Here is a 24,527-nt window from a genome sequence, read left to right as displayed (position 1 = left end):
TGCCCCATGCTGGAGACTATTGTACATGCTAGTGCTTGTTTGCTCATTTAAGATAAAATTAGGTTTTTGCCCATGGTCCTCCTCCGAGTCAGGTGCACCCCCACCAAACAAACTAGGTATTTGCCCTATAAGATTTTGTTCCGTCGACCACCCCCAAATTATAGGTCAAATTAAAGGTGACCTCCAGAAACTAAAGAAATTAACCTTAAGAAAGCAAACGCAGGCTTTAAAAAAAGCCATACAAAGTGTTCACAATTAAATAAATGAAAATGCCTATAAGCCTGACACCCCTTTAAATCTAGTGACTCTGTAAAATCTAATTTTTCTAGGACCTATATAGGATGGGCTCTATACTGTAACCTTGTCCACTCCCACTGCTGTTAAAGTTGCAGGTGTTGTGTCTTAGATCCACCACAGTCAGCTAACACCGGCAGCTCAGGACAAGTGGACCAGCCAGCAGGACGCAGATCATCCAACCCGGCTGCTCCTAAGACGAGACCAAGCTGCTGCTGAGGACACCAGCCCTGCTCTGGTCACTCTGGAGGCTGACCAGTCTACGCATGGCTGAAGTTTGAGGAGACAATAAGCCCTGTTCTAGTCACACACCGGCAGCTGACTAGTCTATGCACGGCCGAAGCTTGAGGACTCGTCAAGCAAGTAAATATAGTTAAAAATCTTAAGACTAATAGTTTTCCTGTAATGCTGTTTTCCTAATATTCTGTCGCTGTCTTCAACCTTTTCCCCAAGTAAGGACCTCTTTTGCCCTTGCTGGATATGAATATGCTGTACATTGTTTTGTTGTTACTACCCCCCATAACCACGCTAGAAGAAACACCTATATAAGGTGTCCCCACTGTACATTTACTACTCAGGAAACCCAGACCTGTCCAGCCCAGCAACAATTCCGGGTCTTACAGTCATTCTTTAAACATACAAACCAGAAGTTACCAGAACTTCCTTTAGTGAAAACAGAAAAAGCCTATTTGCTCAGTTGGCTGAAAACATTGCTGGCAGCCTAGATGTTTCTTCATGTTATGTTTATTAAAAGGCTAACATAAGAGACCAATGGCCTTGAGAAGCAAAAGAGTTAATGCCTCAAGATAACTTAACTTTAACTCTTTCCCCAAACAGATGCCCTGAGCAAGCATCTGGCTCTTAAAAACTTCTGTTATTTAAAAAAACTGTGTTACTCGCTAATCTGCTTAGGACATGATAAAGTTGATACATGTGCCTGTACAAGTTTAACACAAGTTTGATCCTAGGTCTTCATTTAGAAAACAGTTTCCAGCTATAAAAATTTAAAACCCTCATTATAAGTATATTACTAGTAATAGAAAGTTGCTTGCTGCTCCCCTGTATATTACACTTGTTCCTTCAAATGACAAAAGGTTTTGTAGCTACCATGGTTCATCAGAAAACTTCAGCACAAGTATATGACATAAAACACTATCGTTCTGTCTTGTAAAGAGACTCAGAAAGTAAAAATAAAAGTGAGAACTACCACTAATTAGTGAAAATTCTCAAAGCAGGGGATAAGGAAGGAGACCACTACTACTCCTGCTGCCATCCTCCCCCACCTGGCCTAGTTCACAAGACAGAGAGAAACAAAAGTAAGATAAATAGCCAGACAACCTTGGCACCACCACCCAGTCCTAGCAGTTAAACAAAGTAATAATAATAACATCAACCCCTGGCCTAAACTACTTGTATTATCCAGACACTGTATGAAAAAAGCATTGTAAAACTTTCTATTCTATTAGCTGATGCATGTAGCCCCCAGTCACGTTTCCCACACTTGCTCGATTTATCACGACCCTTTCATATGGACCCCTAGAAGTTGTAAGCCTTTAAAAAGGCCAAGTATTTCTTTCTCGGGGAGCTCGGCTCTTAAGACGCGAGTCTGCCGATGCTCCCGGCCAAATAAAAAACCTCTTCCTTCTTTAATCCGGTGTCTGAGGAGTTTTGTCTGCGGCTCGTCCTGCTACAGTATAATAAAAAATTTTTTTTAAAAAGCAAAGGTATGTGGTTAAAACCAAAAAAAAAAAAAGATGCTGAACCATGTCTTGAATTGGCCTTTGTATCCATTATACGTGGCCAGGTGCCAGGTATTTTGGTTAATGTTCACAGAATGGGTGCGTACATGGATGGATGGATGATTAGAGCAGGGACTATGAGCAGATGAAGTTCATTTTTTACATTATGTCCAAAAATTCCTGCTTTGAAAAGTTCTCTGACACTGATGGTGTGTGACAGGAGGCTGGGCCAGTTGGCAGGACACTGTGAAGGTAATTCGGGCCTCAGAAAGGGGACTAGATGAAATTTAAAATCATTTCCAAGCTTGATAGCCTGGAACGCTATGAAACACAAGCTCTGGGAACTGAGATATGTCCTAACTTACCCAGCTGAGCTGTGAGGTGTCAGTGGCTCTAACATTTTTCAGTTTTTTTCTGAGGACCTCAAATTAAAGCTCCCCTTTGCCTAAAAGTATCTGCCTGCTGGTGCGGGCCTTTGGGGGCCCTCACAGTGCACTGAGGTTAGAGTCCTGCAAGGGAGAAACCCTTATCTAACAAGTAGTTGGGCGAGTTTACAGCTCTCTGTAATCTGAGAGTATAGTCCAGAGTGGTTTGATGAAAGAGAGTAAACTGTGGGTGGGCGTGGCTTGAGGTCCCAATAGAAGCCCAGGGAAATCTGGGGAAAGGGAGGGCTTTTCTGCTATCTCCCAATTAGAGGATTAGGCAATTGGCAGCTCAGGGTGGTAACTCAGGGCGGGGCTGGGCTCCAGGGCTGGACAGGGCAGTCCCTCTGAGCTGCACGGAGACCTCTCAGGCCCCGGGAACTGTCGCCCTTCCACGATGTGGCTCCGTGCTCTTGTCCTGGCCACTCTCGCTGCTTTCACGGCTTGGGGTGAGTCCTTCTGAAATCAAATATGCGGGGCACTTTTTGAAATCCTTGTTCTGGGCCGAGGTTGACGCAGATGCATAGAAAGGCAAACACACAACAGGTCCGGCTCCGTGACTGCGCGTCCTCACTACTTGGACTTGGACTTGGAGCTGCTGAGCCGGGCCAGACCAGTTCGCGGGGAGATGCAGGGAGGGTGAACATCCTGAGACCGCCCTGCACTGCTCCCCCCATGCAGGCCGGCAGCTGGCCGACCTCAGGCCTCACACAGGAGAAATTTAGGCAGCTCAGTTTACTGTCCCTTAATTAGCCCTGTTTTGGCTGGATCACGGAGAGCGGCTCAGCAGAATATTCAGAGCATCCTCTCTGTACCAGAGTGCGTGGGTTTGATTTCCCGCTGGGCGCTTCATAGCTGTGTGTCCTTAGGCAAAGGACTGAGCCTTTCCGTGCTTTGGTTACCCCCTCTCTGAAATAGAACTGGCAATGCTACCTACCTCATTGGGTTGTAGTGAAGTACCTACCTCATTGCTACCTCATTCCTACCTCATTCCTACCTCAATGCTACCTCATCCCTACCTCAATGCTACCTCATTCCTACCTCAATGCTACCTCATTCCTACCTCAATGCTACCTACCTCAACGCTACCTACCTCAATTGCTACCTCATTCCTACCTCAATGCTACCTACCTCATTGTGTTGTAGTGTAATGAGTCGTTGTTTTTAAAGCACTCTTGGCAGCACCTGGTATGTAGAAAGCACGAAAAAGGGGTAGATAAATATAAAAGCCTTGTTTAAAAATGTAGTGTATGAATGGAAAATTTGAGCTGTGATCACTCCACTATATCAGGACCTCTTGCCATTAAAAAGACAGTTGCTTACTCATGTTCTCAACAGGAGGAGGACACCAGTGGGCGGGGCACAAGGGGAAGCAGCAGAGCATGGGGAGGGGACAGGGTGGATCTCAGGCCAGGGGGCTTTTACTGTGGCTTCCAAGGATAGAAGAGGAAAGACACGACAGGCAGGCTGAAGATTGGAGAGTTGGGATAATTCAAGGGGCTCTGGGGCACAGGGGCTGTTCCTGGTTATCTGTACCTAACCCTGGCGTGATTAGGACAGGTGGGTAGTGGCCAGGGCGTGGCCACCTGATCAAAGAGGCGGTTGGGATGTGGGCTCCGGGTTGGGTGGACTCTGGGAGGGACAGTTTCTCCAAGGTCAACAAGGCCTCAGATGCCAGAGCATCAGAATACAGAAAGCAAAAGACATGGTACATACAGGGGTGCAGCGAGGGGCCTCGAAATGCCCCCGTGCCATTTTGTAGACGGAGAATCAGAGACTCACACAGGGAAATGTACTTGCCCAAGGTCAACCCGAAAATCATGCCTGGGTCTGTCTGTGGGTCCTGAATCCTGACAGCCCAGGCCCCGTCTGCATCCTGTCTTCCTTCTGGCAGCCTGACAGTGTGAGAGCTCTGGAACTGTGGGGAAGGGCAGAGGAAGAGAGGAACCCTATTTGAAACTGAATGTTCCTTTACCTCTGGTTACTCCTGGCAATGCCATCCATTTCCTTCTTTAGGAAGACCATACAGGCTGCCTCCACTTCCTCAGTTTCCTCCTCTGTATAATGGGCATGTTGATGTCTACCCAGCAAGGCCTTTTTGAAGATTAATTTAAATGAACTTGAATGCATGCCTGGCCCATAGTAGGTGCCCACCATGTTCATGTTTCGTATAACATCAGTGGCAACTGCTCTTGTTCTCATACTTGTTTCTGCTTCCCCCCATTCACCCGCTTTTTCACCCTTGGCATTCTGGCTGCCATCCTCCTCATCCTGTTAAATGAATCCCTGAGCTGAGAAAGGCCAGTGGTTTCTTCTCTGCCTTGACCTTCCTCCACCTCCCTGAAGCCCTCAGCACTCTTAGCTGGTTCCTCACCCTCTTCCTTCCTGGGCTTCCAGGACACCGGAATGTTCTCTCCTCCCTACACTGATGGATCTTCTGTCTTGGCTATAGTAGTCCCTGTGTTTGATCATTGTTTTTTTCCCTTGCCTCTCACACTGGAATCTTTGATGAAGCCATACACATCCATGGTATGTACCCCTCATAGTCTAGAAGAAGATTCTGCCCTGCTCTCCCACAAGGCTTCCTTCCAGCCTTGAAGTGTGCTCGTCCAGTGGCGTCATCTTGCTAGGATATCCCACTGACATCTCCACTGAGCCTATGTAACCAGTGATCCAGCATCACAGGCCAGTTCTTTGGTTTTCTTTCTCTTCCATTTCCCCCACCTCTGTTCAGGGACCAAGTCTTTTTCTTTTCTTTTCTTTCTCTTCCTCCCTTCCTCCCTCTTGCTTTCCTTCCTTCCTTCCTTCCTTCCTTCCTTCCTTCCTTCCTTCCTTCCTTCCTTCCTTCCTTCCTTCCCTTCCTTCCTTCCTTTCCTTCCTTTCCTTCTTCTCTCTTCTTTCTTTCTCTTTCTTTCTTTCTCTCTCTCTCTCCTTCCCTCCCTCCCTTCTTTCCTTCCTTCCGTCCTTCCGTCCTTCCTCCTTTCCTCCTTTCCATCTTTCCTTCTTCTTTCTTTCTTTCTTTCTTTATTTCTTTCTTTCTTTCTTTCTTTCTTTCTTTCTTTCCTTCCTTCCTTCCTTCCTTCCTTCCTTCCTTCCTTCCTTCCTTCCTTCCTTCCTTCTTTCTTTCTTTCTTTCTTTCTTTCTTTCTTTCTTTCTTTCTTTCTTTCTTTCTTTCTTTCTTTCTTTCTTTCTTTCCCCTCCCTCCCTCCCTTCTTTCCTTCCTTCCTTCCTTCCTTCTTGCTCTTTCACCCAGACTGGAATTGCAGTTGTGCAATCTCGGCTCACTGCAACCGCTGACTCCTGGGTTCAAGTGATTCTCCTGCCTCAGCCTCCCGAGAAGCCAGGATTACAGGCACACACTACCATGCCCAGCGAATTTTTGTATTTTCAGTAGAGAGGGGTTTTCACTATGTTGGCCAGGCTGGTCTTGAACTCCTGACCTCAAGCGATCTGCCTGCCTTGGCCTCCCAAAGTGCTGAGATTACAGGTGAGCCACTGTGCCTGGTCTCCAAGTCTTTCGAAATACCTTTTAGACATCATCATATTTCTTCATATTTTTTTCTTTTTTTATTTAAAATTTTAAAATAATTAAGATGGGGTGGGAGGATTTCAGGTGAAGATCAGAAATCCCATACAGTGCAGAAAACATGGAAATCACCAAGAAAACAAGCCACCTGTAATGCCACCACCCATTGCTGTGCCAATACACATGCTTTCAAGGATGTTCATCTCAGTATTATTTGTAATTAGCAACAAAAACAAAAAAAATGAAGCTAAATATTGACATTACAGGGTTGACTATTGATAAGATGACACATGGATGCTGTTGTGTAGCTGGGCTTTGCATAAGGGGTTTCCATTGTGATTGAATATTCCCCTTTAAGACCAAATCCGAATTGTTCTGTTCTGTTCTAGCTCCACGCTTTGAGGGAGGTGTTGACGTCTTGTCTGTATCCAAAGCATAGCAGCTGGGAGGACAAGAGTCTGGAAATGATTTCCTAGGAGGGAAGCTTAGATCAACTGAGGTCACTGGAGCCAGATAGGACCTGAGGGGTGGGCAGCAAGATCAAGTGTCTGAAAGGCCACAGGCTGCAGGTCAGATCAGGCCAGTATAGTCCCATGACAGGTAGAACCAGGACTGATGCAGAGGCTGTGGAAAATGAATTTCAGCTCAGCGAGGAAGCATTGTCCATGCTGCAAGAACGGAGCAGACCTGCCCAGGGCCACCAGAAGAATCTTCCTTGACCTGATCACATCCTTTATCTGGAACGGTTCCTGCTGCTTATTTGTCCACTAAAGAAAACTCAAGCAATTAGCCTGGCATTCTAGGCCCTCCCTGACTTGTGCTCTGTCATAACAGGAATATTTTCCACTTTCCCCAGACTCCACCTGGTGCATGTGGGCCATGCCTCCTTCCCCAGGCAGGCTCTGTGCCTCAGCAAATTCCCTTCTTTCTGCTGGGTACCACTCTCTGCATCTCATCTCCCCTTATTCAATCCTCCCCTATTGCAAGTCCCAGCTCCTCCATGATGCCTGCAATGAGAAGGCCTTGCTCCCTCTTCTAATTCCTAGACTGCCTTATGGGTACCTCTCCCAGGACACGGCCACTTCCTTCCCAGCTGTAGGCCCAGGTGTGTATGTGACCCTTCCCTACAAGGGTCAGTGCATCTGAGAATTCGGGGCACCTCTTGTTCATTCTCTCATCTGGCATGCGGCTCAGTGCCAGGATTGTAATGGATAAATGTTTCCAGAGGCTTCTAAGGGGGAAGCTAAATGTCTTGTTCTTTCCTAGTAGCTCTCCTTCTTGCATTTATTTTTGGCTGGATGTTTTTATGCCTCCAATTCTAATTTGTTCCTTAAACCAGCTTGATGAGTTAGGAAGGACGTTGATCCTCATCCCTATTGTACATCAAGAGAAACTGAGGCCTAGACGGTTTAGGTGACTTTTTAAAGATCACTCACTTGGAAAGTGGCAAACCCCACCTTGAATTCGGGTCCAGCCTTTTGCCTCTGATGAATCCTGATTTCTTCTCCATGTCCAGCAGGGCACCCGTCCTCGCCACCTGTGGTGGACACCGTGCATGGCAAAGTGCTGGGGAAGTTCATCAGCTTAGAAGGATTTGCACAGCCTGTGGCTGTTTTCCTGGGAATCCCTTTTGCCAAGCCTCCTCTTGGACCCCTGAGGTTTACTCCACCGCAGCCTGCAGAGCCATGGAGCTTCGTGAAGAATGCCACCTCTTACCCTCCTATGTAAGCCAGGGGTGGCTGTGGCATGTGTCTATGGGGGATGTTCGCCTCAAAGTGATGCAGGAAGGAGTCAAGGCAGTTCCCCTGATGAGCTGATCCTTTGCTCTGGAATCCTTAAGATCATTGTAGACCCTTAAGAACATTCCAGAAGTCTCACAGCATTCTGGAGTCCATTGTTTAACACATGTTTATTGAGCTCCTACTGTGTGCCAAACATGTTTCTGGGTTCTTGGGATCCATTAGTGAACAAAGCAAAGATCCCTAGGTTCATGGAGCATGCATTCTAGCAGCGGGAGACAGAGAACAACAACATGCAAATTACTCCATGGATTATGTGATCTGTTAGAACGGGATAAGTGCCTTGGAAACAAAGAAGCAGTTAAGCAGGTGAGGGAGATCAGAAAGAAGGATCCCATGAATTCCACGGTCTTGAATTTTGACATAGTTGGGTAGAGGGGTGGGCCAGGAGGTGTGTGGGTGGCAAGTGCACTGAGGTGTCTGCTCGGCAAGTGCTTAACTCTCAAGTATGTCCAGCACCCAATTCCTGAGAATACACAATGGCAGGTGTGTCCTTTCACCCTCTCCAAGGTGGGAAGAAAAGCCCAAAGGTTCTAATTGGCCTCACTGGCACTCCCTAGGGTACCAAGGACCCTATAGGCATCAGAGCAGACCCCACTCATCTCGGCAGCCAGGCATTCGGAGGCTTTCCAACAGTCCACCTGTGGCTACCTTCTTTACTTTGCTTTTTTTTTTTTTTTTTTTTTTAATATTTTCTGCTTTTATTTTGTGACTGCAAATGTAATATATACTTATTACAGAAAATTTAGGAAATTCAAAGAAGATAATGTAAGAATATTAAAATCACATGCAATATCCCACCTCCCAGAGAGAACAACTGTCACTATTTTAGACGGTAAAGTATTATGATCTAATATGTTGTTTGCATTCCAGTTTTTTGCCTGTTGCTATACTTTCTTCCTTTAAAATGGAATGCTACATTGAGATAATTTGGATATCTGCTTTGCTCATTTATAAGTATGTCATGAGCATCATTCCATACCATGAAATAGCACAGCCTGATGTTAACAGCTGCATTACATTGAGTATTGAACCATAATTAATTTCCCCCAAGTTTGTATTTGGGTTCATTAAGTTACATATGATGTTTTTAATAACATAACACCATGAAAGTGAAACTTTTATGCACATTTATGAATATTTTTGGATAACTTCCCAGAAATGACATTTCTGAGTGAAAGAGTATATATCTCTTGTTTGATTTCTCTCCCAAAATATTCCAACTACACTCCTACTATTGATGTATGAAAATCTCCATTTGGCGCACTCTGGGCAATGCTTGGGATTATTAAAAAATGTTTTTGGCTATTGGGTAGGCAAAATAATAATAACAAAACAGCAATATTATTTTCCTGTTCAATTTGCATTTATCTGATGACCAGTGCAGTTAAGTTCTTTTTCCCTTTCTACACATTGGAATGTCTTTTGATTATTATTATTGTTATGCCACTTGTACTGGGTGTTCTGTAGGAAAATCTCCCAGGATGGAAATCAAGAAGTCATCTTTGCTGGCTCTGATTCTGTCACTTGACAGTTGTGTCATCCCAGAGCCTGAGTGCCTCAGTTTCCTCATGTACCTACTGGGGGCGGTGACGCCTGCCTTCTGGTGCTTTGAGATCTGGGACTGTGGCTTATAATATACTTGTGTATAAGAGCCACATGGCATGAATCTTCCTGGCTATATGACATTGGTCAGGTTCTCTAACCTCTCTGGGTTTCAGTTTTCTCATTTGTAAAATGAAGATAATAGAACCTATGTAATGGGACTGATCTGAGGCTTAAATGAGTTAATATACAAAAGGTCCTTAAAACAGTGCCTGGAACACTGGGAGGACTCAATAACTATTACCAATGTTCATCTATGTTGTATCCTTGATTGTTCATCAGGACAATGCAACAGCACTTTCCGGGAAGAGCCAGATGGTAGAATCTTGGCGTGTCAGGGCTGCAAGACCCATGTAGAAATCACTGCTCTCACTTAGACCTGGTAGATTTGGGACCCAGAATGTGAAAAGAATTCACTCAAAGTCACCCTGCAAATAAGTGGCAGAGAGAGGACTAGAGCACAGTTCTTCTGATGTTGTCCCACAAAGATTTTACCCCTGAGCTACTGCGGGAAATGTCACCTCCCAGGGAGGATCGGTGTATTTGCTGTCTCCCTCCTTGATGCTGGGAGTCCCAAAGGCTCCGGGAAGGAAAGAGGTGTGAAGCCCTTCTCCTTCTGCTTGGTTTTAGGAGACCTTAGTGAGTCCCAGCGCTCCCACCTGAAGCCCCTGATAGCCTCCTACCCACTACAATGTCGTGAGTCTGTAAATATCAAGTCCATTTTCAGGCTTAAACCTCTCAGTCCAAGGCCCTGCCAAAGAAGACACCTGGCTTAGATCCGGCTGAACTTCAGGGGTTCTTTTCTCCCCCTCCTCAGGTGTTCCCAAGATGCCAAGGCAGGGCAGTCTCTCTCAGACCTATTGACCAACCGAAAAGAGAACATTCCTCTCAAGGTTTCCGAAGACTGTCTTTACCTCAATATTTACACTCCTGCTGACTTGACCAAGAAAAGCAGGCTTCCGGTAAGCCATGGGATCCCCTGGTCAAGGCGTGTCAGTTCCAAGACCGCGGATCTTCTGGGGCAGACCGGAAGGGGATGAAGGCAGCTTGAGGGGGGAGCTGCACAGGCCAGGACCTCAGGGCCTCCACAGGAAACACAAGCTTTTCATACCTCAGTTTCCCCTCATGACACGGGGACTCTGGGGGAGTTTGCTGTGCATCTTTAATGAACATCTTAATTGTTCCAAGTTCCCTCATGCTAATAGAAAGATGAGAATGATTACTTTTAGTTACTAGATGAACAATCTGATACCCAGAGTGGGTAAGACATGATTTCCAATAATGTTAGTGGTGGAAGGAACTTAGAGAAAAGCCTACACCCCAACTCTTCTTTTTTAAATGGAGAAACTGAGGCCCAGACAGGGAAGGAGAGGTCACCCAGCAGGGTAGTTTTGGCTCAAGTCTTCTGATCTTCAAACCAGTGCTCTTGACATGGAGTAGGGCATTGAGCTTGTATGTGGCCTTTCTCTAGCACACCAATATTCACCTGGGGTAACTTTCACTGTCCGGGTACAGGCTTTAAGGGAAAAATGTGGGACAAACCCAGAAGCACTTCCTTTTGCCTTTGGCCAAATATCTGGATTTTTCTGTACCAATTTTCCCTCCCTAATTGTCTAGGCAAAGGCTGATGACCCTGTGAGTCAGCATTTCCCAAATAAATGAAGGGCAGGAGGTGGGGCAGGCTGACAGCTACGGGTTGCAGGGTGGGTAGGATCTTCTGGCAAAGGAGGCCACTCCAGGGTATAAAAAGAAGGGGTGTTGTGTCCAACCAGTCTCCCAGGGGCACCGTGGCATGGTGCCCAGGAGTGGGGGAGCAGGTTTGCAAATGTGGGACTAGAAATTGGCTCTACATATGCTTTGTAAGACACAGGAAGTGGGAGAAAGCTTTACTCATTCATTCATTCATTCATTCATTCATTCTTCTATTGTGTACTCAGTGCCCCATATACACAGTTAGACCTGGGGCTTCAGGAAAAAGAAGAACATGAACCCACTCCACGCAGCCCCTGCCTTCAAGGATCTTGCCATCTGGGCTGTAGACATATTCTCTCTTCAGTATGTTATTGCAGGCCAGCTTTTGGGCTCAGCCTTCACACAAAGATGAATGCACACTCAGTCCCTCCCCAGGAGGCAGGCAGGGATTAGAGGTGTGGGAGAAACAGGGTCTCTGAGAACCTGGAGGCAGGAGAACCTCCAGGAATGGCCACAGGTTCTAGAACTACATGGTCTAGGTTTAAATCCTGGTTCTGCCCTTGACTAGCTGGACATTTCTTAACTTTTTTAAGCCTCTGTTTCCTCAAAATGAGAGTTACCACATATGATCAGTCAAGGGTGATCACTAAGCTTGATCTCAGTCCCTGGCTAAATAGGCAGAGGCAGGCTCATACCCCTACCCTAACAGTGGACCCACTGCACTGTGGCCGGCGCCTGCAGTATGCGGGGCAGCTCAGCATGTGGACTCTGGAGCCAGACAGCCTGGGTTAAAGTCCTGCTGCTACCACTTTCAAGTTGTAGGACCTTGGGCAGTTTAAGTGCCTCCATTTTCCCACCTGGAGAAGCGGACAGTATTAGTATCTACCCAATGGATAGTTTATTTTACTGTGCTTAGAACCGCACTTGGGACATAGTTTATGTTATCAGTTATTTTATATTTTATTAGTATTATTATTACGATGTTATTATTTTAACCCTTTCACTTCTTCCCTGCCACATGTGGAGTTTTAAAATGCAAGAACCATGCATGAGGAATTGTTTCCACTCTCATCCTCAGGTATTAGCAGAATCCCTGGCACATAGTAAGTTCTCAGACAGTGTTAGTCCATTGATTGAAGGCATCCCGAAGTGGGTGGGTCTTCGTCTGGGCTCTTGAGGGATGGATAGGATTTGGGGATGCAGAGGCATAGAGGAGGCATTTGAGGAAGAGACACCACTACAGGCATGTGTGCTTCCCGAGACAATCATTCATGCACAGATAAGTTTAATTCACCAGGAGAGAGATGAAGCTGAGATGAAGCTGAGATACAAGGCCTCCCCAAGGGTACGCTGAGCTGCATGAACAGTCCAGGCTTGAGGGTGATGGGAGTGAGGGGGAGAACACAACATCCTTAGCCTTTGCTATACCCATGATGATGTTCTCAGCATGAAGAGCCTTGGGAGGAGGAGGCACTGGAGGCTGGGTAGAAAGGAAGGGGCAGCTGGAGTGTGTGCAGTGGGGTGGTGGCTTGGGCCCAGTTGGGAGAATTATGGAGGAGAGAGACTGCCTTTGGCAACCTTGCTGGGCACTGGTGAACTTTGGATAACATCCTCCTTCAGTTGTGACCAACAGGTAGGTCACCGAACATGACACCTTCTGAGTGCTCCCTGGCTCTGTGACCTGTAACTGGTATGTTGCTTGCCCACTGCCCAGGTGATGGTGTGGATCCACGGAGGGGGGCTGAGGATGGGTGCGGCATCAACCTATGATGGGCTGGCCCTTGCTGCCCATGAAAACGTGGTGGTGGTGACCATTCAATACCGCCTGGGCATCTGGGGATTCTTCAGGTAAGAAATGAGACTCTCACTGCACTTTGGCCCCAAACACAAGGATGCTGGGTCACAGCTCTGGTCATGCCAGACCTCAGGGGACCTTAGCTAGGTTTCACAGTAAGGCATCCAAGCCTCATCACAATTGGACACTACCTACCCTCTCACTCCCCAGCCACACTTGTCTGCTTGCCTCTGAGCTTTTGCATGTGCTACTCCCTCTGCCTGGAATGCTAACTCTACCTGAAGAACTCCTCTTCATCCTGCAAAACCCAAACCCCAGTTACCTCCACTGAAAGACTCATCTCTTCTTCACCTATGTTTCTCCAGCACATTAAATTTCTCTGTCGTGACACTTAGCAAGCAACACAACCCTTGAAGGCTGACACATCTGACTTCTCATGTAAAGGAGGGACGGGGCAGAGTCACAGATGGAGCTCAGAGCATGTTGTGGGTAAAGAAATGAGGGCAGCAGCTGATGGGGTGTGGGAGCATCTGACCCCTTCCTGTAGGACTATTATGGCCACCTCACCCCATTTTCTGCTTGAAGTCTGGTAAGTGCAGGAAGCAAGGATGGAGTCTTCCCCATCAGGTCTCCATGGGGACAAGAGTCAGATCTCCTTCAAGGTGCAATTACTATGAACCTTTACTAAGTGTTAACATCCCAGCACCCTAATCCCAAGTGAGTGATAGGAGGGCTGTGGGAGGGATTCCACTCACTGATGAGAAGGCCTAGGGAGATGGAGGCTGGGTTCTGGTCTACCCATGACCAAGGCATCCCAGGTCAGTCTTGGCTGTATCATCTTCATCCCTTTCAGCCACAGCCTGTGTCTCTGCTCCCCATTATAATAAAGCTGCTTCATGATCTCTCTCCACTTCCTCTCCTCCGTGTATCTCCTCCACCCATGCCAGTCAGGTTTCTTCCCCATCATACCACTCGGCTGGTCTCCTTGGGGTCACCAATGACCTCCCCCTGCTCTCCACCCAACGTCACTGGACCTCCTAGCAGCAGCAGATGGCCGCTCAGCCTCTGTGACACGCTTCCTTCCCAGCCCTTTCCTGGTCCCCACTTCCCCCTGTCCACAGGCCTCTCTTGTCTCCCTCTCCCTCCCTACTAATTCCCAATGATCCCAGGGAGCAGCCCAGAGGCCCTGTTTCCAGCCCACTTCACCTTTGAATCCCACAGGCGTCACTCACTGCCTTCTCCCTGCCCCTGGCTGTCTAAAGGGTGCCCCACTCTTCCCAGGGACAAGCTGAATCCTTGACTCCCACTGCCCCTCCCCAACAGAGATCCCCTCCTCCTCCCACCACGCCTCCACTCAGCTGCTGCTGTATCCTCCCAGGGGCTCAGGAGAAGGCCTCACGGGCAGCCTGGACTCTCTTTTCTCACAACCATCTTGACTCCACCTTCAGAATCCACTACTTTGCAATCTTCCCTGGCTTGCTCCTACCCCAGCCAAAGCTCTCTGTCTCTCACCTTGATTATGATCCTAACACTTACTTTCAGATTCCTGCCACTTTTATACTGAGGCTGAGTCGCACAGTACCGAGAGTGATCACTTAACATGTGCGTTGAATCATGCAATGCCCCTGCACAAAACTCTGCAGCGGCTTCCCATGTTCCTTACGATGACAACCAAAGTTCTTGCCAGGCCCCAGGGCCCTCTCTAGCTGCACCTCCTGACTCACACTTTCTTTCACTGGGCCCCAGGACCTTTGCACTTGCTTTTTCTTTTGTCTGAAATTTCTTTCTTTGGATATTTGCAAGGCTCATGTACTTGTTGTGCTTGTTTTATGAAGGTCTTTGTCTCCAAAACCTCAAATGCCACTGCCTCCAAAAAGCCTGCCCTGATTGCCATCTGAAATGGCATCCCCTGTCCTACCCCTGTTTTTTTTCCTTATTCCATTGTATTTACCTCAATACACTTTGATTACCTGACATCATTATATTCTCTCTATACATCTGTTTATCTGCTTGTGATCTGTACTGGGAGCTCTGTGTCATCACAGGTTTTGCCTGTTTTGCTCTCGGATGTGCTCTAGCTCATAGGATGGTGTCAGGCATACAGTAGATGCTCAGTAAATAGTTACCAGTTGAGTGAATGTAGAACCATACATCACCACAATGCTGTAGGAATAAAGGCAGGGTCTCAGAGATGCTGAAGCCCAGTCTTATTCTTAAAGGCTCCCTGAGAGCCCCCAGCCCCATCTCTAGTCCTGAAGGTCCTGCCATGGCATCTCTGCTCCCCACCCTCAACCTGTTCTCTTCCTCACAGCACAGGGGATGAACACAGCCGGGGGAACTGGGGCCACCTGGACCAGCTGGCTGCCCTGCACTGGGTCCAGGACAACATTGCCAGCTTTGGAGGGAACCCAGGCTCTGTGACCATCTTTGGAGAGTCAGCGGGAGGAGAAAGTGTCTCTGTTCTTGTGAGTGCTCCTGGCACCAGGCCCAACCCCACACTGGATGTGATGCTGATGAGACCTTTTGGACACCTGTCAATCCAGCTATGCACACCTCTGATTACCCTGATACCTGGTTTCAGGACTGACGTTACTCACTGCCCAACATCAGGGGGTGGAAAGCTAAAGACCAAGCTCTCCTTGGCCCCCAGGAAGCTCAGATCTCAGCTTAGTGTCCCAGGGCCATATGAATCTCTAGTTGCAGCCTACAATGGTGGAATTCTCCTCTTCTACCTTGGTGGAGCTCACTCTCTCTTTCTCTCTCTCCTTCCCACTCGTTTTCACATAAGGACTCACATCCCTTCTCTTGGGAAGTAGGGATAGGCATAAATTATGAGTGAGGGCAGGCAAAGACAAGAGGTGGACAGAGGTCATTGTTTAGTTAAAACAGAACTAGTTGTGGAGGGGACATGGACACTGAGCAGGCTGGGGATTCCTCTGGGGTGGTCTGATGGCTGGTCCATGCCCAAGAAGGAGGCAGCAGTCTCTGTGACTGTTGGGCCTGGTAGGCTAGGAGAGGCGGGCTAGAGGAAGGAGGGATGGAGCCGGGGATGGGGAGGAATGGGGCAGGGGTTGTGGGACACAGACACAATCTAGGTGTGTGAGAGGTCCTGGTGGGGTGGGGGATTGGGTGTGGGAGATACTGGGGGAGCTGGGATGAAAAACCAGATGAGTGGTGCCAGGAGCTGTAGGAAGCCTTCTGCCTGCCTCGAGGTGGGCAGAGGGTCAGCCCACTGCTGGAGTCTTCAATCCTGTGTCGGTTTTATAGTGTGGTTTGATGTAGCCTGGAAGAGCGACCAAGTCGCTGACCCTACCCCTGAGCATGAACTCTCCTCCCCTCCACTCTGCTCTCAGGTTTTGTCTCCATTGGCAAAGAACCTCTTCCACCGGGCCATTTCTGAGAGTGGCGTGGCCCTCACTGCTGTTCTGGTGAAGAAAGGTGATGTCAAGCCCTTGGCTGAGGTAGGTCTCCCGCTGGATACCCCCACCCCCTTGGCTCTGTGCTCCTGAATCCTCAGGGGTCTCTCTTGTGGTGGGTTCTAGTTAATGTTCTTCTACAATCACTGAGACATCAATGGCTGAGCAGGAAGGGCGAGGAGATATCTTGATCAGCATCCCAGTTTCATAGCCGGGAAAACCGACACAGGGCTTGGAAGGGATTTGCCAACAGCAGCAGGTGATCAGGGCAGAGCTGGGACTCCAGCTCATGGCTCAGCAGGCAGTACAGTGCCCTGTCAGTGCCCACACTCCTCCTATATGCCAGGGCCTGGTGCCATGTTGGGCAGTGATGGTGTCTTGTGTCTCTCAAGGTCTGAGTCCTGTGGACCCACTTGTGGGCTGTCAGTCTGGAGTAGTTCCACACTGAACGCGTGATAACCAGGGTTGGTTCCTGGAGAATTCACTCGTTGATTCATTTGTTCACACAACAAAACTAGGTGAATAAGTGAAGGCAAAAACAAGAGGTGTGCAGAGGTCATTGTTTGGCTCAAAGCCAGATGTCCGTGTGGAGGAAATGTGGACACTATATGGCCTTATGTGGCTCTGCATTCTAGCCAAACACCTAACACCTCCCCAAACTTCTGCTATAATGTAGGGAATAGATGAGTAGTTACAGAATCACACAATTACAAAGTGTCACCTATGACAAGAGCAGTGAAGGTGAGGTACTTGCTGCCACAGCAGAATCTAAAGAGAGCTTTGAGTCCCGGGGCAGGAAGAGGTTACCAGGGAAGGCTTGCTGGAAAAGTGACCAATGAGTCAGGAGCAAGGAATGTCCAGGGAGTGGGAGCAGCACATGTGTGTGTCCTGTGGCAGGAGGACGCATCCCAATCACAAGGGGGAGAGAGAGACAGGGTCGACGGGGCCAGCGCAGGGAGAGCAGGGGGAACATAGCAAGTACTGAGAGTGGGATCGTTGGCAGGGGCCACAATATATAGGACCCTGGCAAGGATTTTGTCATCGTCTGGAGAATGGTTGTAAGCCAAAGGGAGAGGAGAGGTGATCAATAGGAATCCAAACCTAGGCTGAGGATTGCCCACTGGAGCCAGTGACCTGGAGGATTTCGGTAGATATCAAAGTTTGTTTGAGGACAACATCCAAATTTAAAGGGCTAGTACATAGGAGGAGAGAAAATGGGGATGCCAAGAATTTTTAGAATTTTTGAGAACTTTTTAAGAATTCATTTGTTATAAGCAACAGTCGCCCATTGACCCGACTTAAGTCAAGAAGAAGCATTAGCCTGGTGCGGTGGCTCTTGCCTGTCATCCCTGCAATTTGGGAGGCCGAAGCAGAAGGATTGCTTGAGCCCAGGAGTTCGCGACCAGCCAGGGCAACAAAGTGAGACCCTGTGTCTACAAAAAAAAAAAAAAAAAAAATTAAGGTGGGCATGGTGGTGCAAGCCTGTGGGCCCATCTACATGGGCAGCTGAAGAGGGAGGATCACCCGAGCCCCGGAAGTATAGGCTGCAGTGAACTGTGTTTGCACCATGGCACTCCAGCCTGGATGACAAAGCAAGACCTTGTCTCAAAATCTTCTTTATAAAAGTAGAATTAATTTTTGAAGGAAATAGAGGTCTGGGATGAGGCTGAGCTTTGTGAAAAAACAGGAAACAGAAATTACACAATGATGGGAATCCTAGACTGTCTTACTCTTTTTCCGCTCTCTCTCTGAATGTCTTTCTCTCTCTTGCCCTCTACTTCTCCCGTTCCCTGTTTATTTACTCGAGAAACACCCTGGGCATTGATTCTGTCCCAGATCCTGTACCAGACTCTGGCGGCCTGTGCACTTGCCCTGCCTCCCCACCATGGAGCCTGCCTGCTCTCCCTCTGTGCCCTTCTTTCTGGCTGCACTTTGCTTCCAGTCTGCATCAGCACCCTATCTGCCCCTAAGCTTAAGGACTCTCCTTTGGTTCCAGAAAGTAGTCAGGCTGTCTTTTCTGTTGTGAAAAATGAGCGTTTTTACATTAGCAGCTCTCCGCCCCAATTCCAGGTCACTTAGGAGAGAGGCTCACTGTCCTGTCTTTGCTTAGATGTCCCTGGGCTCTTAGAAAAGAAGGAAACCAGAGTGTGCTGGGCAGACTGACCCCAATCCCCAGGACAGGAAGAAGGGAGCCTCTCTCTCAGGACAGCTTTATAATTTTTATATTTTTTACATTTTTTTAAAGATGGAAAGAGGTTCTTGGTGCATTAATTGGTGTTGCTCTGTGGCTTGACTTAGGACAAAGGTGAACAGACCATTGCTCATGGCCACATCTGGATGTACGCCTGCGTGGCCCTTGAGCTAAGGATGTTTATTGAAAAAAACTTTTTGTTGATTGAAAGGAATCAAAAGAAGAATAATATTTAATGAAAAGAATCAAAAGAAGAATAATATGTCATGAACCATAAAATTACATGAAATTCAAATTTCAGTGTCCATAAAGAAAGTTTTCTTTGAACACAGTGACACCCATTCATTTACCTCATGTGTATGACTGTGTTTCATGTGAACAGCAGTGTTGAAGTTGCAGCAGAGACCACGTGGCCCACAAAGCCTCAAATATTTACTATTAGGCCTTTGATGGGCACATTGCCAACCTGTGCCCTAAAGAGTCATGCTTGATTACTGCTTGCGACTCTAGTACACAAATGTGCAGCTGGAAACTTCTGGCTGTGCCACAGACGCCTCACTCAGCTGAGAAACCCCGACTGTGTCTTACAAGGGACGACATCTTATTTATCCTTAGAACTCACTTTTAAAGCACATTCGCTACCTTCTGAAGTGCCTCTGTGTGAATCATCTTATCTAGGCCTCCTGCAATTCTGCACATGTTTATTGTGTGGGAGACACGGCACTCTCCTACATGTATTAACTCATGAGGTAGGTGCAGTCATTATTCCCATCCATGGGTGGAGAAACCAAGGCCCAGAGAAATCAGGTGGACTGCCTGCGGCCTAGTGGCTGGTAAGTGGAGCAGCCAGGATTTGAAGGCAGACAAGGAAATTCAGGATTCCATGCTCTCTACCCCAGTTCCACCTCGTCTTTCTTGACACATTCAGCTTGAGATCATTATGTCCATTGCAATGGAGATAAGGTAGCAGAGATGAGAGATTACATAATTGACCCATGTTACAATTGAGATTAGTAAGAGAGGCAACACTCTGTGGGACCTGGAACCCACACCCATGGGTCTACAGTATCTTCTGCTGCCCCCTGCCACTTGTACAAGGTGGGCTTGGGGTAGAACGCCACTTTCCACATTGATGGAGGGAAGGGATGTCACTCTTGAACTCTACCACTGCCTGTGATCTTTGCAGAAATTTGCCATCGCTGCTGGGTGTCAAACCATCACCTCAGCTGTCATGGTTCACTGCCTGCGACAGAAGACGGAAGAGGAGCTCTTGGAGACGACATTGAAAACAGTAGGTGTGCCTGTTCCTGTAGCCCAAACCCTGTAAACTTGGTTCCAGACTTCTTCATTTCAACTGTCCTCTTTCCCTGGGACAGTTACCTGTGACAACTTGTCAACTCTCAGGAGTGTCAGTATCTGAATGGGGAATCTAATTTGTCCTTTTTTATTGTAAAATGGCACAAATGTAAAAAAAAGAAAAGTCCAAAAATAGCATGATAAAGAATTGACCAAATTTAATATTTGACCAAAATTTAATATTTTGCAGTTCTAGTTTTCAGATGTATTTTTGAGAAACTAAACATTACAAATATTCCCATGGGACGTCATCATCCTGACTTTGGAGGATGGAGATATTAAGCTCAAAGATTTTCAGAAAGATGTCACAATGTATCTTGGTTGACTTAGAAACTGTCTGTATTAGACCTGGTGGTGGTCCAGTTTTCTAGATTTTCTGAGACTCTGACTCAGTTGTCATTCTAGGATAGTCATCTGCCACTCAATCATTAATCCATCTACTATGATCTTCTTATCTATCTATCTGTTCACTAATTCATCCAATTCACTGTTATATTTTAATCAATCTATATCAACCTGTTCATAACTTTTTATTTATCTCTTTTCTATCCAGCCACCAATCATGGATCATCCAGTCACCTTATATCTTCACTCCATTACCCATTCCTCCAAAACCAACAATCCAGTTATCACCTATCCGCTAGTTTTCACCCATCTATTCATGCATTCATCCAATTCAATTGTACCTCATGTATTGACCAACTCCATCCCTCCCTCTAATGATCCATGCTCAGTATGTAGGGGTGGGTGTTAGAGGTAGTGAAACAGACATGAAGGGGACATATTCCCCGCTCACAGTAGTCCTCAGGGATGCTTCACAGGGAAGGTGGAGGAGCCCGGTTTGAGAACAGACAGCGGAATTTGGGAGTTCATGCCCTTAACCCTGACTCCACCTTGTCTTTCTTGAGAAACTCAGCTTTGAGATCGTTGTGCCCATTTTAATAGAGGTAACAAAAACAGATGAATTTTGTAGTTGCCCCATGTCACAGTTCAAATCAGTCACAGAGGCAACACTGTGGAACCCAGAACCCACAACTGCGCCTGTAGAGTATCTTCTGCCACCCCTGCCATCCTCACATATTAGGACTTGTGGACCTTTAGGATTGATGGACGGCCATGGCAGTCTGTCATCACAGGGAAGCCCAGCAGGAGAAACATCCAGAGGATACAGCACCCAGGGACACTGCAAACTATTGCCTTTGAGGGGGAAGAGTGTGAATTCCAAGCACAAGAGTAGCCTGATCCCTGGATTCTTCCCTTGGACCTTTGGCTACTCCTGGGTCTCAGGGCCAGCCTCTACCACTGGACTCTGCTTGTGTTTCCATGGGTTGAGTCCAATGTGTTCTTGGGGCTTAGGTCTTGGTTCAGACTCTAAGTGAACAAAGTGTTCAAGGAATTCAAACACACTTGTTTTCTAATGCCTGGAAGGAAGGAAATATCCCAGCAATTCTGCATGTGGCATCAGAGGACTCAGACTAAAAGGGAAGAGTTGAGTCTTTGGGGAACCCATCCCTAAGATCCTGGGACACCCTTTTGAGTTTTTCTGAGATCTTGTGGAAGCCCCTCCATGATTACCCCCTGCTTCCAGTACACACACATATAGACACACAGACAAACACACATAGACACACACACAAACACACACAGACATACAGACACACAGAGACACACACCACACAGACACCCACACACAGACACACACACACAAAGACGCACACACACACACACACACTCTCCTGGCTAGTGGGACAACAATCCTTAATTGAGGAACCTGCAGTGGTTACGTCCTGAGCACAGGTCAGACGTGTGGGAACAGCAGTGCAACACTACAGTCACTGTAATCTTGGTGAACACACACCAAGGAGAAGCATGGGGTAGGATGAGTCTCAGTGAGCTCGTATGAGTCAGGACTTTCTAATAGGAGATGAGGAAACTCCCCCAAGTGCCTTGAACAGAAAAAGAAATGTGTTGCGATAGCGTTCTCGTGTAAACTGAAAATCTCGGGAGTAGATGGCTTCAGGCATGGTTGGATCCAGATGATCACAGGATATTATCGAAAATCTACCATTCTCTATCCTTCAGATTTGCACATCTCTGTGTTGGCTTTACTCTTAGGCAGATATGTCTCCTGGGAAGGTTAAAGACTACGGCACTTATGTTCTAGCTACTTAGAAACTCTGTTACTAAACATTTCCTGCAGAAGTTTTGTGGTAAACTCTATTGGATTGACATGGGTGTATGCCCATCCTGGAACTAATATTCATGTTCAGGGAGATGGAGCCCCCTGGGTCACATATAGGTATCTGAATTAATGGAGTGATGAGGGAAGGAGGAGGTCTCTGAAAGAGAATTGGTGAGTACTTCCCAGGGGAAGAGGAAGGGGAGAGGGATGGGGGGCCAGTCAGCTTCAACGAGCGGGCGTCCTCTCCAGAGCTCCATCGACTCTGGCTCAGAGTCCCTGGCCCATCTTTCCCATGCTGGTGCTTACCCCTCCCTGCTATGCCTTCACCCTGTGCTCAGGCCCAGCAGAGCCAGAGTCCTGCCCACTTCCTTTCGGCCCAGCCAGCTTGGCACCAGGAGGGAGAACCTGACACCTCTGTTGTCCCAGTCACCCAGGTCAGTGTTCTCCTAGGAAGGCTCTAACCCACATCGTCTCCCTTTGTCTTCACAGATGTTCTTCTCCCTGGATTTACATGGAGACCCCAGAGAGGTAAGGACCTTTTGTTTCTCCATTACAGGTTTTGAGTCTTAGCACCTTTAAGCTCCAATTAACTGTGAGTGAAAGAATCCTCTCTTGGGTAATTATAGTAACTCCTGTGTGCTTGACACTGAGACCCAGAGAGGGGCAGTGACTCACCTGGGTAACACAGCCAGGAGGACTAGCGGCAGGCCTGGAACCCATTTTCCTGACTCCCAGTCCAGTGCTCCCAGGCTTCACCCCTGCATGCACTGGGCTCTGCCCATTCCTCTTTTTTTACATTTTCCACTCCCCATAATGGCACTATGGGAGGAGGCTGAACCAGAACCTTCCACTATCAGGAGGCAGAGATAACAAGGATGATTAGGCATGGAGAGGGGAAGCCTGAATCTCAGTCCAAGGACACTCGCCTCCTCCCAGCACACAGGAAACTCCAACATATCCTCCCGTTCTCGTCACCCCCACCCCCACCTCCCAGTGGGTTGACTGTTTCTGGTGACATCACCTCTGCAGCATCTTACAATCCTGTCCTCTATGCTGCCTCCCTGGAGGTCTCAGCACTCTCCTTAAAAGGTCTTGGGAGGAGTACATGAGATTCATTCAGCAAAGACTTAATAAACACTTCATATGTGCCAGGACTTGTTTAGGAGCTGGGGATATAGCAGTGCCCTCTTGGGACCCTCCATTACAGTGCAGGGAGAGTGCAATAGAAAAGCAAATCAAGTGTGTATTCTGTTTGATGGTATGCAGCATTAGGGGATAAAGTTTGCAGGTGGTTTCAACTGAAGTAGCAAGATCAGGGCTCAGTGAGAAGGTGGCATTTGAGCCAAGCTCTGGAGAAGGCGGGAAGCCAGTTGTCAGGAAACCTGGAGAAGCCTATTCCAGGCAGAGGGAACAGCCACTGCAAAGACCCTGAAGGAAGTGGCCAGTCTGGCTGGAGAGGACCAACTGTACTCTCCAGTACTGAATTCAAAGTAGTTGGATTTGGATTCAGAGCAAGATGGGAAGCCTTTGGAGGTTTTGCACAGAGGAGTCACATGATCTTAGATCTCACAAAGGTCTCTGCCTCTGGTGTTCAAATAGACTGTAGGAAAGGGGCAGAGTGGATGCAGTTGACCAGCTGGGCGGCCTCTGTGTTGCCATAATCCAGGCCAGGGCTCCTGGCTGCTTAGACAGGGCTGTGGCAGTGGGGATGGGAGGAGTGGTTGGAGTCTGGATATCTTGGAAGGAATAGCTGAGAGGATTTGCTGATGGACAGGATGCAGCGGGTGAGAAAGAGAGGGGAGTGGAAGATGCCCTGAGTTTTCTGACACAAGCAAGGTCCTGCCCACACAGGGCAGCCACTTGAAAACTCTGAGTGGACAGCGGCAATCACTTGTCATTGTTGCTGATGGCAGTCTTCTGCATGGCTGCTGTCCAACTGGGGTGTTCCTGTCTCTCTCTTCAACTTTTATATCTTCTACTTCACCTTCCCTCCCCATTTCCATGTCTCATGGTGCAGCCAGACTCGCCTTCCTTAACAGAGTTAGAGGATGTCACCCCCACTTCTTAAAAGCCTGACATTCCTTATGAGATAAATCCCCTTCCCTCCATGGAGTTAGTCCTTCAAAGCACACCTGCATGCTCACTGTGTGCCGGACTGTGCAGAAGGTAGGCTCTGCACCTGTCCCTCCCTCTAGACTTTGCCACATGGCATTTCTCCAAGCCCAGAACTCTTGGGTGTTTCTGGAATTGACCCTGCACAGAGACACCTGTGTCCTTTTGCTCATGCGATTCCCACTGTTTAGAAATTCTCACTCCTTTCCTCGCCTGTCAATATTCAGTGCCCAGAGCCCACTGCAGGCGGGCAGCGCCTCCTCCACGTAGCCTGACTTGCATCTCCTTCCAGAGAGGCTGCTCCTCTTGCTGCCCTCCCAGGGCAGGCCTGCCTGAACTGGACAGCCTCTTAAGGAGGCCAGACTTGCACCCCAATCCTGTTCTGTATTTTTAGCTTT

General features: G+C 47.7%; 1 protein-coding gene across 3 annotated transcripts in view; it reads left to right on the top strand.

Annotated features, from left to right (window-relative positions):
* Positions 1–2,699: 2,699 nt before the first annotated feature.
* Positions 2,700–24,527, top strand: part of LOC140711675 (liver carboxylesterase 1-like) — a 33,095-nt gene continuing 11,267 nt past the window's right edge. Inside the window, exons 1-8 of one of the 3 annotated variants that reach the window (XM_073015384.1) lie at positions 2,700–2,904; positions 7,501–7,705; positions 10,203–10,347; positions 12,792–12,925; positions 15,184–15,337; positions 16,226–16,333; positions 19,666–19,770; positions 22,507–22,545. In XM_073015384.1, coding sequence (XP_072871485.1) covers positions 2,853–2,904; positions 7,501–7,705; positions 10,203–10,347; positions 12,792–12,925; positions 15,184–15,337; positions 16,226–16,333; positions 19,666–19,770; positions 22,507–22,545 — 942 coding nt within the window. In that variant the 5' untranslated portion in view covers positions 2,700–2,852. Of the gene's footprint in view, positions 2,905–7,497; positions 7,706–10,202; positions 10,348–12,791; positions 12,926–15,183; positions 15,338–16,225; positions 16,334–19,665; positions 19,771–22,506; positions 22,546–24,527 lie in introns of those variants that run through there. The other 2 variants (XM_073015383.1, XM_073015385.1) reach the window with 2 other exon arrangements.

The sequence above is a fragment of the Chlorocebus sabaeus genome, chromosome 5 (genome assembly GCF_047675955.1).
Source record: "Chlorocebus sabaeus isolate Y175 chromosome 5, mChlSab1.0.hap1, whole genome shotgun sequence".
NCBI lineage: Eukaryota > Metazoa > Chordata > Mammalia > Primates > Cercopithecidae > Chlorocebus > Chlorocebus sabaeus.
This window is presented reverse-complemented; position numbering and strand designations above follow the sequence as displayed.